The sequence below is a fragment of the Nerophis lumbriciformis genome, linkage group LG26 (genome assembly GCF_033978685.3).
Source record: "Nerophis lumbriciformis linkage group LG26, RoL_Nlum_v2.1, whole genome shotgun sequence".
Classification (NCBI taxonomy): Eukaryota; Metazoa; Chordata; class Actinopteri; order Syngnathiformes; family Syngnathidae; genus Nerophis; species Nerophis lumbriciformis.
Genome location: NC_084573.2, coordinates 39,609,886 through 39,627,500, shown reverse-complemented (window position 1 = coordinate 39,627,500; position 17,615 = coordinate 39,609,886). Strand labels below are relative to the sequence as shown.

General features: G+C 41.0%; 1 protein-coding gene across 1 annotated transcript in view; it reads right to left on the bottom strand.

Annotated features, from left to right (window-relative positions):
• Positions 1-17,615, bottom strand: part of adck1 (aarF domain containing kinase 1) — a 44,666-nt gene that overhangs the window by 16,841 nt on the left and 10,210 nt on the right. Inside the window, exons 4-7 of the mRNA XM_061986703.2 lie at positions 16,292-16,375; positions 8,296-8,499; positions 3,073-3,231; positions 11-169 (exon numbers count right to left, since the gene is read on the bottom strand). Of these exons, the coding sequence (XP_061842687.1) occupies positions 11-169; positions 3,073-3,231; positions 8,296-8,499; positions 16,292-16,375 (606 nt within the window). The remainder of the gene's footprint in view (positions 1-10; positions 170-3,072; positions 3,232-8,295; positions 8,500-16,291; positions 16,376-17,615) is intronic.

The following is a 17,615-nucleotide window of genomic DNA, read 5'->3' as shown; positions in this document are numbered from 1 at the left end:
CCTTAATTACCTTCAGAAAGGGGAAGTGGGCCAGCATGTTTGACACAATCTCTGAATTGTGTCCTTCGTTAAGGAAGTCCAGCTCCAGAGGCATGTTTTTCTTGGCTTCTTCCACCAACCACATGAAGGCAAAATCTGGAAAGAGCCAGTGGACAGCTCTGAGCAACACCTTCAAATGCAAAGCAGAACTAGTATTACAGTTGGGATGACATATTCCAATTCATTGATCCGAGAATAGTTTGCACAACTGAGCAGTCTTTGGGAGTATAAGCTTGTAATTCCCAAAGTAATATCAGAAAGCATTAAAGGAAACATTTTAAATGTTTATTCAAAATCATGCCCCTGGGACATTAATCCAAATACTTCACACTTTGTATGCAGCATAAAGTGCATCCAGGAAATATTCACAGTGCTTCACTTATTCCACATTTTTATGATATAGCCCTTTTCCAAAATGCAATACATTGACTTTTGATCTCAAATTTCTACATTTTTATTTTTATTTAGCCTTTATTTAACCACATACCTGCCAACTTTTGAAATCAGAAAAACCTAGTAGCCAGGGCCCAAGGGCCGCAGGCCCCGGTAGGTCCAGGACAAAGTCCTGGTGGGGGGTTCAGGCTTCGCCCCCCGACGCAAAATGATTATTAGCATTCAGACAGGTTAAAATGTTGCTAAAACCATCACTTTTCTATCAGTCACAGTGACTTTTCAAAACAAAAATATTACAGCAAAAATCATATGGGTTGATTGACATGTTTATTCTGTAAGCTAACTTCAATAGTTTGAAATTATTTTGACAGTTAATGCCAGTTATCCTGTCAACCTTTCACAAGACTTCAATTTGTTCATTGAAAGTACAAACACTTTTTACAGTAAACAAATGGTAAAACAGTACTAAACAATTCCATTAAAAAAGAATTGGTGTCATTATTAACTTTCTGTCCAAGCTTGTATAATCTACTGCCTTGTTCAATTGTAAAAAATATTCTGTGCCTAAAATTCACATTTCTATCACAATGATCATACTGTAAACATGGTAAGCTAACTTCATTAAAATTAATAGTCCTGTCAATAGCATGGAATTACAATTCAAATGTAGTTTTTTTGTAAGCCTTTCAAAAGAATTCAAAATATGAAAAATTCATGAAAATGAATTGAAGCCATCAGACACTTGAAAAGTGGCACATCACATCTCTAATGTAATCATTTGAACTTTTCAACAGAAATAGCACTGCAAAAATATTAAGGACATACTTCTGTATTTTGGTAGTTATGCTGTCAACATTTAACAAGATTTCTTCAACTTGGACTTGTTTTAAATGTTTTATGCCACTTCAAGTTGTCAAAGACGTGCTGTGAAATACAGCCGACAAGATTGCGCACCAAACACGAAGCAAGGCCAAAGCACATGCATGGTGCAGGAGAACAAAGGACTTCTTTCATTTAAGGTTTGTGATAAACCATCAAACTCATTCGTTAAAAGGACTCTATAGTAATATAAAGCGAGTTTTTCTGGACATTATCATGCAAGAAAAGTTTATTTTTGGGACCGCGATCACCGCGTAATGATTTTTAAAGGTTGCATTACAAACATTTAACTGTCCCATGTGATCAGCCAGTGCGATTGGAAGTCCATGCTCAATTATTGCCTCCGTAAATAAAACTTCGGCATTTATCACATCCAAAGAATCTGTTTGGGCGACGAAAAACGTTGAAAGTTTTCCACTTGTATCGCTAGCAACGGCATTAGACTTGTGTTTTTTTGTCCCAACGTGGTCTTTTACATCGCTAATTCCTCCGTGTCCCATCGAAAAATCTTGTCTGCACAAGGTGCAATTCGCGTAGTTTTCACCCTTTTTTTTTTTTTTAATTAATGAAAAACCGTATTTTTTATCACTGCAACCGTAACCCGGAATAGGTTGATGAAAACCGTACGAATTACGGGAAAACCGGAGTAGTTGGCAGGTATGTAACCAGGTAAAATTCCATTTAGATCAAAGATCTCTTTTCCAAGGGAGACCTGGCCAAGAGGGCAGCAGCAACCTTTTATAATAACACTCAAATGAGAGCGATCATTTTCATGAGATTATTTTGTAATATTAGTGATTTGGCCCACTTGCAATGAAAATAAAATAAATCTTGTTTTTCATAAGCTATGGAGGGTCCTGCTTTGGAAATCATTTGTACCCCTTTCAGAGATCACATTTAGTTCCCCTTAAACATCCTCATGTTGCACAATGAAATGTAAGCATAGGAAAAAGTGTGCATTCCTGTAACTTTCTCTAGTAACAGCATTCCATGATTAATATCAATAAATTAACATTAATAATAAATGACAGTAGAATAAGCAGAGGAGTCATAGTGTAACTTTGTGTGGTGTTTGACTTGTCCGACTTTTTGTATGGCCATAAACGCACCAGTGGCTTAGTGGTATGCGTGTTGGTGACAGATGACAAGTTGCTTTTGGCCTGCTTTGTACGGCAGAAAATGACTAATTTTTCGAGATATACGTTGTTTTACTCATGTTTTTGGTGTGGTTATGGCCGAATATAAACAGTTTTGCTCAATAAAGTGATCGATATAATTCCTGTCCTCGAAGCTTCTCGATAGACGTTACAATAGTTGAACGCTGTTGACGAACACCGTTAGGGCCGCTTGTTGTCACTCTCACTCAGAGTTGCATTGCAAAATTACACAGAATAAATGTCTTTATTTTGTTTAGAATTCAGATGGGATTTGATTTGGTGCGCGGCATATATTTGCTGTGCGCAGAGGACGCTTGAGCAGTGCGCAATTGTGCAGGCGCGCACCTTAGAGGGAACGTTGGATGTAACATAACAAAATGAATACTTTCTGGATGAACTGTACATTTCAACATGTTATGGTTGTTACCCTGTGTTAATAGCAGTCAATCCAAAAGAAATTCAAACATGCACAAATCCTTATTTTTCTCAACCATTCAAAATGTATATTGTAATCGTCGTTCCCTGGGGAAAAAAACGGTCAAAATGAATACTAGAGAGGCGAGAGTGCAGATCACATTCATACCCAACATGAGATGTAGCTCACCTCCATCACCAATATATCTTTGGAGCTTTGTCTTTGGACTTTGGGGTGTTGGACCTTTACAGCCACGGTCCTCCCATCATGCAGTACTGCTTTATGGACCTGGGCTAGGGAGGCCGCTCCCTGAGGCTTCTCATCAAAGCAAACAAATAACTCTGACAGCTGCAAGACAACAACGACACAGACAGGAAGGAGAAACGGTGAACAGAGGCCTGCAGTCATTACCACTGGAAATGTCAGGAGGAACATATTGCTATCTCAAGTTCTTACACTTGTATCATCTTTCATAGAGTATTCAACAATTTGAGCATTGTTAAAACCTTACTACAATTTCAACTAGGGCCAAGACCTAAGTACTAATGACGCGCATCTGAAGAGCCACGGGAAGTCCGAAGAGGAGATCTGTTCTTATCAGTGACAACATGACGTGGCCAGGAATGTGTTCTGGGTAAATGTTTATACAAAGAGCCTTGTCTCTTGTCTCAGCCTTTAAATAGACCCCCCTTTCAGATCAGTTGATCTGCCGTTTCTTTTCTGCTCTGTCTCCCTCTCCTTCATGGAGTAGGGGCACAAGTTCAGTGGCCACGGATGAAGCGCTGGCTGTCCCGGGTCGGGACCCAGGGTGGACCACTTGTCTGTGCATCGGTTGGGGACGTCTCTACGCTGCTGATCTGTCTCCACTTGGGATGGTCTCCTGCTGGCCCCACTATGGACTGGACTCTCACTATTATGTTAGATCCACTATGGACTGGACTCTCACACTATTATGTTAGATCCACTATGGACTGGACTCTCACACTATTATGTTAGATCCACTATGGACTGGACTCTCACACTATTATGTTAGATCCACTATGGACTGGACTCTCACACTATTATGTTAGATCCACTATGGACTGGACTCTCACTATTATGTTAGATCCACTATGAACTGGACTCTCACACTATTATGTTAGATCCACTATGGACTGGACTCTCACACTATTATGTTAGATCCACTATGGACTGGACTCTCACTATTATGTTAGATCCACTATGGACTGGACTCTCACTATTATGTTAGATCCACTATGGACTGGACTCTCACACTATTATGTTAGATCCACTATGGACTGGACTCTCACACTATTATGTTAGATCCACTATGGACTGGTCTCTCACACTATTATGTTAGATCCACTATGGACTGGACTCTCACACTATTATGTTAGATCCACTATGGACTGGACTCTCACAATATTATGTTGGATCCACTATGGACTGGACTCTCACTATTATGTTAAATCCACTATGGACTGGACTCTCACACTATTATGTTAGATCCACTATGGACTGGACTCTCACTATTATGTTAGATCCACTATGGACTGGACTCTCACACTATTATGTTAGATCCACTATGGACTGGACTCTCACACTATTATGTTAGATCCACTATGGACTGGACTCTCACTATTATGTTAGATCCACTATGGACTGGACTCTCACATTATTATGTTAGATCCACTATGGACTGAACTCACACTATTATGTTAGATCCACTATGGACTGGACTCTCACTATTATGTTAGATCCACTATGGACTGGACTCTCACACTATTATGTTAGATCCACTATGGACTGGACTCTCACTATTATGTTAGATCCACTATGGACTGAACTCTCACACTATCATGTTAGATCCACTATGGACTGGACTCTCACACTATTATGTTAGATCCACTATGGACTGGACTCTCACACTATTATGTTAGATCCACTATGGACTGGACTCTCACTATTATGTTAGATCCACTATGGACTGGACTCTCACACTATTATGTTAGATCCACTATGGACTGGACTCTCACACTATTATGTTAGATCCACTATGGACTGGACTCTCACTATTATGTTAGATCCACTATGGACTGGACTCTCACACTATTATGTTGGATCCACTATGGACTGGACTCTCACACTATTATGTTAGATCCACTAGGGACTGGACTCTCACACTATTATGTTAGATCCACTATGGACTGGACTCTCACTATTATGTTAGATCCACTATGGACTGGACTCTCACACTATTATGTTAGATCCACTATGGACTGGACTCTCACACTATTATGTTGGATCCACTATGGACTGGACTCTCACACTATTATGTTAGATCCACTATGGACTGGACTCTCACACTATTATGTTAGATCCACTATGGACTGGACTCTCACACTATTATGTTAGACCCACTATGGACTGGACTCTCACACTATTATGTTAGATCCACTATGGACTGGACTCTCACACTATTATGTTAGATCCACTATGGACTGGACTCTCACTATTATGTTAGATCCACTATGGACTGGACTCTCACACTATTATGTTAGATCCACTATGGACTGGACTCTCACACTATTATGTTAGATCCACTATGGACTGGTCTCTCACACTATTATGTTAGATCCACTATGGACTGGACTCTCACACTATTATGTTAGATCCACTATGGACTGGACTCTCACTATTATGTTGGATCCACTATGGACTGGACTCTCACTATTATGTTAGATCCACTATGGACTGGACTCTCACACTATTATGTTAGATCCACTATGGACTGGACTCTCACACTATTATGTTAGATCCACTATGGACTGGACTCTCACTATTATGTTAGATCCACTATGGACTGGACTTTCACACTATTATGTTAGATCCACTATGGACTGGACTCTCACACTATTATGTTAGATCCACTATGGACTGGACTCTCACTATTATGTTAGATCCACTATGGACTGGACTCTCACAATATTATGTTAGATCCACTATGGACTGGACTCTCACTATTATGTTAGATCCACTATGGACTGGACTCTCACTATTATGTTAGATCCACTATGGACTGGACTCTCACTATTATGTTAGATCCACTATGGATTGGACTCTCACTATTATGTTAGATCCACTATGGACTGGACTCTCACACTATTATGTTAGATCCACTATGGACTGGACTCTCACACTATTATGTTAGATCCACTATGGACTGGACTCTCACACTATTATGTTAGATCCACTATGGACTGGACTCTCACTATTATGTTAGATCCACTATGGACTGGACTCCTTTAAGACACTTGTGATTTAGGGCTATATAAGTAAACATTGATTGATTGATTTGTTTCATCATTAGAAAAAAAGTATGTTCCAAGAGATTATAGAGACAGCATGAAAATGCAGACGTCACATTAGCAGTGTGCTATTTGAACTTGATCTGTATTGTTATTAAAGCTGAAGGATGTATGTTGCATAATTGTCATTTTAATTTAATAAACTGAGGGAACTCTCCTGAAGGAATCAATAAAGTAATATCTATCTATATAATCATTTATTTTTTCAAATACATCTCCTGATTTCCACTGAATGGACAATTTGTTTCCAGTATTTTGGGTCTTGCATCATCTTTAAAATTGTTGCAAAACAAACAAAAACAGATGTGTTCTCAGAATGATTGTGAAGTGGAGGTAAAATTCCTAAAGAAGTGTAGTTCCCCTGTAAGTCAAATTTATTTGCTCGGGCTTCTAATTAGCTACTCTTGGGCTGCTGTGGTTAGTTTTTATATTGTTTATTCATACTCTGTTTGATATTGTTTTTATATTTCTTTTATATTAGCTGTCATTTCTCACGTTGTCTTTGTGTTGTGAAGCCCTTTGTGTCCGTGAAAGGTACGATACAAATACATGTTACTTGCTTACTGTCAGGTTAAAGACAAAATAAATATCATGGTATTAATGAAGATCGGATTAAAGGAAACAAATACCGTATTTTCCGCACTATTAGCCGCACCTAAAACCCACAAATTTACTCAAAAGCTGACAGTGCGCCTTATAACCCGGTGCGCTTTATATATGGATTAATATTAAGATTCATTTTCATAAAGTTTAGGTCTCGCAACTACGGTAAACAGCCGCCATCTTTTTTCTTCTTCTACGGCAAGCAACCGCCAAGGTAAGCACCCGCCCCCATAGAAGAGGAAGCGCTTCTTCTTCTACTGTAAGCAACCACCCGCCCCCGTAGAAGAAGGAGAAGAAGCGCGCGGATATTACGTTTCATTTCCTTTGTGTGTTTACATCTGTAAAGACCACAAAATGGCTCCTACTAAGCGACAGGTTTCCGGTTCATGAAAAGACGCAATCTCTCCATCCGCACACGGACTACTATTTCACAGCAACTGCCTAAAGACTTTCAAGAAAAGCTGGCTACTTTCCGTGCATATTGTAAAAACAAGATAGCTGGAAAAAAAGATCCGGCCAGAGAACATTATCAACATGGACGAGGTTCCACTGACTTTTGATATTCCTGTGAACCGCACTGTGGATACAACGGGAGCACGTACGGTGAATATTCGCACCACAGGGAATGAGAAGTCGTCCTTCACTGTGGTTCTAGCTTGCCATGCTAATGGCCAGAAACTTCCACCCATGGTGATATTCAAAAGGAAGACCTTGCCAAAAGAGACCTTTCCAGCCGGCGTCATCATAAAAGCTAACTCGAAGGGATGGATGGATGAAGAAAAGATGAGCGAGTGGTTAAGGTAAGTTTACGCGAAGAGGCCGGGTGGCTTTTTTCACGCAGCTCCGTCCATGTTGATATACGACTCCATGCGCGCCCACATCACGCTGGTTTTTAATATATTATTAAAGTTTGACTGACCTATCTGACTGTTTTTTTGACATTCCTTTAGCGCAGTTAGATGCGGCTTATAACACGGGGCGGCTTATAGGTGGACAACGTTTTGAAATATGCCGTTCATTGAAGGCGCGGCTTATAACCCAGGGCGGCTTATGGTGCGGAAAATACGGTAATCATGACCTGGGTCACCTAGGAAATACCAGGTGAGGGCACCCAGAGCCTGAAGCCCGGAGAGGTTGAAGGGAAGTCCAGAGACTGGCACAAATGTTCAACGTTCCTTGGGTTTGACTGGAACATACTAAACAATGAATGCAAATTTGCGGAACATTCTGTATAAATTTGATTGATACAGAAACATTAGGTCAACCATTTTTGTTTTTCATTTTCAGGATTTTTGGGGTGTACAAAATGTGCGTACTGATTGATGGAAGGTGGTGGATATTACTGTGGAACATGAACTATTCCATTTTGATGTCCTATTTCCAGTTGAGAATTCTGATCCTAGTGGAAAGAAACGAGAGCAACATTACAAATGACGTTCACCTCCTTGCCGAGGTCCTCTCGGATGACCTGCTGGATCTCTTCCTTGCTGCTCTGAGGAGCCTGGCTGTGGAGGATCTTGAGCGTGGCGGTGTACTCCTCTGGAAGGAGGTAGTCCAGAGCGCCCAGATGCTGGCCGACCTTGATGAAGGTTCCCCGGTTGGCACAGCACAGATCTCGAAGACGCTCTGCTGAACGCCGATGTACCTACACGTGACATAGAGGGGGAATAACTCCATTTTATTTGTGTCAGCTATTCTATTTCTGAACAGCAGCAGGAGAATATAAAGCCTCCATAATGTGCTATTATTTTCTGAAAAGTACCCAACAAACACCATTAAGTGTGCAGTTAATAAAACCCAAAGTCCACATAAAGCGTTTCTACATACTGTGTAAGACTATGAACACGCTCCAGCATCTTCATCAATCTGCATACCAAGAGTGGGAGGTATGGCGTGCCAAAATATAGCAAATATGAAGACATTTAAATGGCTAAATGTATGCAGTGATCTCTTAAATCCTTGTGCAACATCTAACATTCTGTGACCACAGATGACGCGCTAGCTCTCCAAAGTCAAGACCCAGGGTGGACCACTCATCTGTGCATCAGTTGGGGACGTCTCTGCACTGCTGACCTGTCTCTACTCAAGATCATCTCCTGCTGGCCCCACTATGGACTGGACTCTCACTATTATGTTAGATCCACTATGGACTGGACTCTCACTATTATGTTAGATCCACTATGGACTGGACTCTCACTATTATGTTAGATCCACTATGGACTGGACTCTCACTATTATGTTAGATCCACTATGGACTGGACTCTCACTATTATGTTAGATCCACTATGGACTGGACTCTCACTATTATGTTGGATCCACTATGGACTGGACTCTCACTATTATGTTAGATCCACTATGGACTGGACTCTCACACTATTATGTTAGATCCACTATGGACTGGACTCTCACTATTATGTTAGATCCACTATGGACTGGACTCTCACACTATTATGTTAGATCCACTATGGACTGGACTCTCACTATTATGTTAGATCCACTATGGACTGGACTCTCACTATTATGTTAGATCTACTATGGACTGGACTCTCACTATTATGTTAGATCCACTATGGACTGGACTCTCACTATTATGTTAGATCCACTATGGACTGGACTCTCACTATTATGTTAGATCCACTATGGACTGGACTCTCACACTATTATGTTAGATCCACTATGGACTGGACTCTCACTATTATGTTAGATCCACTATGGACTGGACTCTCACTATTATGTTAGATCCACTATGGACTGGACTCTCAGACTATTATGTTAGATCCACTATGGACTGGACTCTCACACTATTATGTTAGATCCACTATGGACTGGACTCTCACTATTATTATAGATCCACTATGGACTGGACTCTCACTATTATGTTAGATCCACTATGGACTGGACTCTCACAATGTTTTGCTAGATCCACTATGGACTGGACTCTCACTATTATGCTAGATCCACTATGGACTGGACTCTCACTATTATGTTAGATCCACTATGGACTGGAATCTCACACTATTATGCTAGATCCACTATGGACTGGACTCTCACACTATTATGTTAGATCCACTATGGACTGGACTCTCACACTATTATGTTAGATCCACTATGGACTGGACTCTCACTATTATGTTAGATCCACTATGGACTGGACTCTCACTATTATGTTAGATCCACTATGGACTGGACTCTCACACTATTATGTTAGATCCACTATGGACTGGACTCTCACTATTATGTTAGATCCACTATGGACTGGACTCTCACACTATTATGTTAGATCCACTATGGACTGGACTCTCACTATTATGTTAGATCCACTATGGACTGGACTCTCACTATTATGTTAGATCCACTATGGACTGGACTCTCAGACTATTATGTTAGATCCACTATGGACTGGACTCTCACACTATTATGTTAGATCCACTATGGACTGGACTCTCACTATTATTATAGATCCACTATGGACTGGACTCTCACTATTATGTTAGATCCACTATGGACTGGACTCTCACAATGTTTTGCTAGATCCACTATGGACTGGACTCTCACTATTATGCTAGATCCACTATGGACTGGACTCTCACTATTATGTTAGATCCACTATGGACTGGACTCTCACTATTATGCTAGATCCACTATGGACTGGACTCTCACTATTATGTTAGATCCACTATGGACTGGAATCTCACACTATTATGCTAGATCCACTATGGACTGGACTCTCACACTATTATGTTAGATCCACTATGGACTGGACTCTCACACTATTATGTTAGATCCACTATGGACTGGACTCTCACTATTATGTTAGATCCACTATGGACTGGACTCTCACTATTATGTTAGATCCACTATGGACTGGACTCTCACAATATTAACTAGATCCACTCGACGTCCATTGCACCAGTCGCCCAGGGGGGGTCCCCACATCTGCGGTCCCCTCCAAGGTTTCTCATTGTCATCCCATTGGGTTGAGTTTTTTCTTGCCCTGATGTGGGATCTGGGCTAAGGATGTCGTTGTGGCTTGTGCAGCCCTTTGAGACGCTTGTGATTTAGGGCTATATAAGTAAACATTGATTGATTGATTGATAACATCTAAAACAATAACAATAACGTGGATTGCCAAAATGTCTGGGGGTGTGGTTTAGGACATGGTCACATGACGCCATTGCATAATTTGCTATGGTGATACAGCTGTCCTTAAAAAGGTTCAACAATGTATGAAAAACATCTAAAAACAAATGTGTTGTCACAACATATTTTTTGGGCCATATTTTCAATTGTTGCTGCTTATTGTATTTTAAAAAATTGTTCAAGTGTCGAGGGACTTTTAATAACTTTTTTATTAAAATTGATTAGCAGCAAATATAGCGTCTTTTCCTGGTGTTATTATAGAATGTACTTGTGTTTAGAGACTACTTCTGGCGAGTTCAGTGAGCATGGCGTGACACTTGCTTGGCGCTGCTGCGCCAGTTGGACTTGCTCTCCTTAAAAGCCGCCACTGTCCTCTTCATATTTGCACATTTTGTAGATGGTAGAAGTTGAAGCTAGGTCCATGCTGACTACACTCCAGACAATTGCGTTTGCTTGTTTACTTTATCACAACATCCGGCTGTTTTTGGTAATCAAAGTCTCCTCAGCCTTCCCGGTAAGGTCTATTCAGGTGTACTGGAGAGGAGGCTACGCCGGATAGTCCAACCTCGGATTCAGGAGGAACAGTGCGGTTTTAATCCTGGTGATGGAACTGTAGACCAGCTCTATACTCTGGGCAGGGTCCTTGAGGGTGCATGGGAGTTTGCCCAACCAGTCTACATGTGCTTTGTGGACTTGGAGAAGGCATTCAATCAGGAAGTCTTGTGGGGAGTGCTCAGAGAGTATGGGGTATCAAACTGTCTGATTGTGGCGGTCCGCTCCCTGTATGATCAGTGTCAGAGCTTGGTCCGCATTGCCGGCAGTAAGTCGGACACTGTTCTGTTCATAACTTTTAAGGACAGAATTTCTAGGCGCAGTCAAGGCGTTGAGGGGATCTAGTTTGGTGGCTGCAGGATTAGGTCTCTGCTTTTTAAACATGATGTGGTCCTGATGGCTTCATCTGGCCAGGATCTTCAGCTCTCACTGGATCGGTTCACAGCCGAGTGTGAAGCGACTGGGATGATAATTAATTTCACAATATATATATATATCTGCGGCTTGTAGTCCGGTGCGGCTAATACATGGAAAATATGTTTTACCTACACTTTAAGGGGTGCGGCTAATATCTAATATCTATTGCATACCTGCCAACTTTTGAAATCAGAAAAACCTAGTAGCCAGGGTCCAAGGGCCGCAGGCCCCGGTAGGTCCAGGACAAAGTCCTGGTGGGGGGTTCAGGGCTTCGCCCCCCGACGCAAAATGATTATTAGTATTCAGACAGGTTAAAATGTTGCTAAAACCATCACTTTTCTATCAGTCACAGTGACTTTTCAAAACAAAAATATTACAGCAAAAATCATATGGGTTGATTGACATGTTTATTCTGTAAGCTAACTTCAATAGTTTGAAATTATTTTGACAGTTAATGCCAGTTATCCTGTCAACCTTTCACAAGACTTCAATTTGTTCATTGAAAGTATAAACACATTTTACAGTAAACAAATGGTAAAACAGTACTAAACAATTCCATTAAAAGAAAAAATTGGTGTCATTATTAACTTTCTGTCCAAGCTTGTATAATCTACTGCCTTGTTCAATTGTAAACAATATTCTGTGCCTAAAATTCACATTTCTATCACAATTATCATACTGTAAACATGGTAAGCTAACTTCATTAAAATTAATAGTCCTGTCAATAGCATGGAATTACAATTCAAATGTAGTTTTTTTGTAAGCCTTTCAAAAGAATTCAAAATATGAAAAATTCATGAAAATTCATTGAAGCCATCAGACACTTGAAAAGTGGCACATCACATCTCTAATGTAATCATTTGAACTTTTCAACAGAAATAGCACTGCAAAAATATTAAGGACATACTTCTGTATTTTGGTAGTTATGCTGTCAACATTTAACAAGATTTCTTCAACTTGGACTTGAAAGCATAAATAGTATAAACACTTTTAACAGTATAACAGTACTAAACAATTCCAATAGATAACATTGGTGTCATTACCTTTTTGTGGCTAAAATCCAAATGTATTCTATCAGATTGATCATACTGCAAAAATGATATGGTAACTTTATGATAAATTTACTTGAAGTGGCATAAAACACTGAAAGTGATTGTTCCTATAACCCCTTTGTTTCAAATGTTTGTTCCACTTGTGGCAGTCGGGCACCAGCATACCGTCTTTGACAACTTGAAGTGGCATAAAACACTGAAAGTGATTGTTCCTATAACCCCTTTGTTTTAAATGTTTTATGCCACTTCAAGTTGTCAAAGACGTGCTGTGAAATACAGCCGACAGGATTGCGCACCAAACACGAAGCAAGGCCAAAGCGCATGCATGGTGCAGGAGAACAAAGGACTTCTTTCATTTAAGGTTTGTGATAAACCATCAAACTCATTCGTTAAAAGGACTCTATAGTAATATAAAGTGAGTTTTTCTGGACATTATCATGCAAGAAAAGTTTATTTTTGGGACCGCGATCACCGCGTAATGATTTTTAAAGGTTGCATTACAAACATTTAACTGTCCCATGTGATCAGCCAGTGCGATTGGAAGTCCATGCTCAATTATTGCCTCCGTAAATAAAACTTCGGCATTTATCACATCCAAAGAATCTGTTTGGGCGACGAAAAACGTTGAAAGTTTTCCACCTGTATCGCTAGCTCCACCCACTCGGCAGATGACTTTATGAATTTCTTTAATAAGAAAATTGAACTCATTAGAAAGGAGATTAAAGACAACGCATCCCAGCTACAACTGGGTTCTATGAACACAGATACAACTGTATCTACGACGGATACTGCAATACAAAATAGTCTCTCTCTTTTTGATGAAATAACATTAGAGGAACTATTACAGCGTGTAAGTGGGATAAAACAAACAACATGTTTACTTGACCCACTTCCTGGGAAACTTATCAAGGAGCTTTTTGTATTATTAGGTCCATCAGTGCTAAATATTATAAACTTATCACTTTCCTCTGGCACTGTTCCCCTAGCATTCAAGAAAGCGGTTATTCATCCTCTGCTCAAAAGACCTAACCTCGATCCTGACCTCATGGTAAACTACCGACCGGTGTCCCACCTTCCCTTTATTTCGAAAATCCTCGAAAAAATTGTCGCACAGCAGCTAAATGAACACTTAGTGTCTAACAATCTCTGTGAACCTTTTCAATCCGGTTTCAGGGCAAATCACTCTACGGAGACAGCCCTCGCAAAAATGACTAATGATCTACTGCTAACGATGGATTCTGATGCGTCATCTATGTTGCTGCTTCTTGATCTTAGCGCTGCTTTCGATACCGTCGATCATAATATTTTATTAGAGCGTATCAAAACACGTATTGGTATGTCAGACTTAGCTTTGTCGTGGTTTAACTCTTATCTTACTGACAGGATGCAATGCGTCTCCCATAATAATGTGACCTCGGACTATGTTAAGGTAACGTGCGGAGTTCCTCAGGGTTCGGTTCTTGGCCCTGCACTCTTTAGTATTTACATGCTGCCGCTAGGCGACATCATACGCAAATACGGTGTTAGCTTTCATTGTTATGCTGATGACACCCAACTCTACATGCCCCTAAAGCTGACCAACACGCCGGATTGTAGTCAGCTGGAGGCGTGTCTTAATGAAATTAAACAATGGATGTCCGCTAACTTCTAGCAACTCAACGCCAAGAAAACGGAAAAGCTGATTATCGGTCCTGCTAAACACCGACATTTATTTAATAATACCACCTTAACATTTGACAACCAAACAATTACACAAGGCGAATCAGTAAAGAATCTGGGTATTATCTTCCACCCAACTCTCTCCTTTGAGTCACACATTAAGAGTGTTACTAAAACGGCCTTCTTTCATCTTCGTAATATCGCTAAAATTCGTTCTATTTTATCCACTAGCGACGCTGAGATCATTATTCATGCGTTCGTTACGTCTCGTCTCGACTACTGTAACCTATTATTTTCGGGTCTCCCTATGTCTAGCATTAAAAAATTACAGTTGGTACAAAATGCGGCTGCTAGACTTTTGACAAGAACAAGAAAGTTTGATCATATTACGCCTATACTGTATATACCTTTATATACATATATACATATATATATACCTATACTGGCTCACCTGCACTGGCTTCCTGTGCACTTAAGAAGTGACTTTAAGGTTTTACTACTTACGTATAAAATACTACACGGTCTAGCTCCGTCCTATCTTGTCGATTGCATTGTACCATATGTCCCGGCAAGAAATCTGCGTTCAAAGAACTCCGGCTTATTAGTGATTCCCAGAGCCCAAAAAAAGTCTGCGGGCTATAGAGCGTTTTCTATTGGGGCTCCAGTACTATGGAATGCCCTCCCGGTAACAATTAGAGATGCTACCTCAGTAGAAGCATTTAAGTCCCATCTTAAAACTCATTTGTATACTCTAGCCTTTAAATAGCCCCCCTGTTAGACCAGTTGATCTGCCGTTTCTTTTCTTTTCTCCTCTGCTCCCCTTTTCCTTGAGGGGGGGGGGGGGGGGCACAGGTCCGGTGGCCATGGATGAAGTGCTGGCTGTCCAGAGTCGGGACCCGGGGTGGACCGCTCGCCTGTGCATCGGCTGGGAACATCTCTACGCTGCTGACCCGTCTCCGCTCGGGATGGTGTCCTGCTGGCCCCACTATGGACTGGACTCTTACTATTATGTTGGATCCACTATGGACTGGACTCTCACAATATTATGTCAGACCCACTCGACATCCATTGCTTTCGGTCTCCCCTAGAGGGGGGGGGTTACCCACATATGCGGTCCTCTCCAAGGTTTCTCATAGTCATTCACATCGACGTCCCACTGGGGTGAGTTTTTCCTTGCCCGTATGTGGGCTTTGTACCGAGGATGTTGTTGTGGCTTGTGCAGCCCTTTGAGACACTTGTGATTTAGGGCTATATAAATAAAGATTGATTGATTGAAGGTGCAATTCGCGTAGTTTTCACCCTTTTTTTTTTTAAATGAATGAAAAACCGTATTTTTTTATCACTGCAACCGTAACCCGGAATAGGTTGATGAAAACCGTACTAATTACGGGAAAACCGGAGTAGTTGGCAGGTATGCTATTGTCCGGAAAATACGGTCTGATGTAACACAGCAACATGGATTATTAAGTGTAGTGATTTGACAACTGAATGAAAACGTATTTACATATACCCTCACTTCACCCGTGTAAACCTGAACAACAAAATGATCGCAGCGTCTTCTTTTGGAACAGCTGAACATTGCTATTCATATGCACACGTCATATTTAGAGTATCTACCTTGGACTTGAGGGCCCAATACTCCTCTGTGCCATATTCCATGTGTCTGAAAGCAGTGAGGTAGTCATAGCTGATGACAGTCGTCTGTGGACAAAGAAAATAAAAACACGTCAAAGACTGAAAAAACAGCAAAAACGAAACCTAAATCATCATAAAATCAATGCATTCTGGAAACATCAAGTTGAAGAGGAAAATAACAGGACGATCACATTTTTGGACCACCAACAGGTGACGGCAGTCAAAACATTACCGACACACAGCGACCACCTTCTACTGTGGACCTCCGAAACTCCCACAGCACACCAACTATCAGTGGTGAGAAGACAGAAAAAAAGAAGAAAAAATAAAATAAAATAAAATGCATTCAAAAACTGCCAATATCCCACCTGGGCCATCAAAAAAGGGGAACAACAAATAAAAAACAAGCAAAAGTGAACAAAGAAAAACCTGAAATAAAGAACAAAAAGGTTAAAACTTGAATAACTGAACCAATACAGCGAGTCATGAAAAAACACGAAACAGTTCAACCTCACACAAACAAGACAGTTACTTGTACATCCTAAGGACAAAATAGAACAAGACAATGTAATTTACGTAATCCCGTGTAAATCATGGAAAAAAAAATCATACATGGGAGCAACGGGGAGGACATTCAACACAAGGAAGAAAGCACATCGGAAAGAATTGTAAAGAGAGACAACTGGAAGGTTTACAGAGAGCTATGAATGAACATTTGAAAAGAAAACACCCGACAGCGTTCTTGCCATCACCATCAACTAGTCAATCGTCCGCGTGAGTATACGTTGTCATCATTACACAAAAACATGAATGTGTCATTTGTATCTGCGTTGTAAATTCATAAACTAAAGCACCGTTTCGCTCTGAGAGGCGCGTTTGGCGTGCCTGTTCAGTGTTTACAAAGACGCGCTCCTCTTTAACGCTGTGGAGAGGCGGCGGCGAGCGAGCGGCGAGGCGGGGCGCGCCGGGAGCGACGCCGCAATCGTGCCCAGGTGCGCGATCCGCGCACCTGGGCACGATCATCCAATCTCCTCTCGCTGAAGACAATGGGAGCAGCAGAGAGAGAGGGAAGAGAGACTGGAAGGAGCCAAAGTGAAGCTGACGTGGAGCGAGAGAGGAGGAGAGACAGAGACAGGGGACAACGAGCGAGCGAGCGAGGAAGAGGAGCCGAAAAGCGAGGAAAGAAAGAGAAAAGAGTTGGAAGAGAAAAGACTTTGTGTAAAATGAAAAGATTGTAAACCTGACAAAGCCGTCTGGCGTTCAGTCTGTCGGTCCTGAAAGAACCCCACGGCACAAGACATGTCAC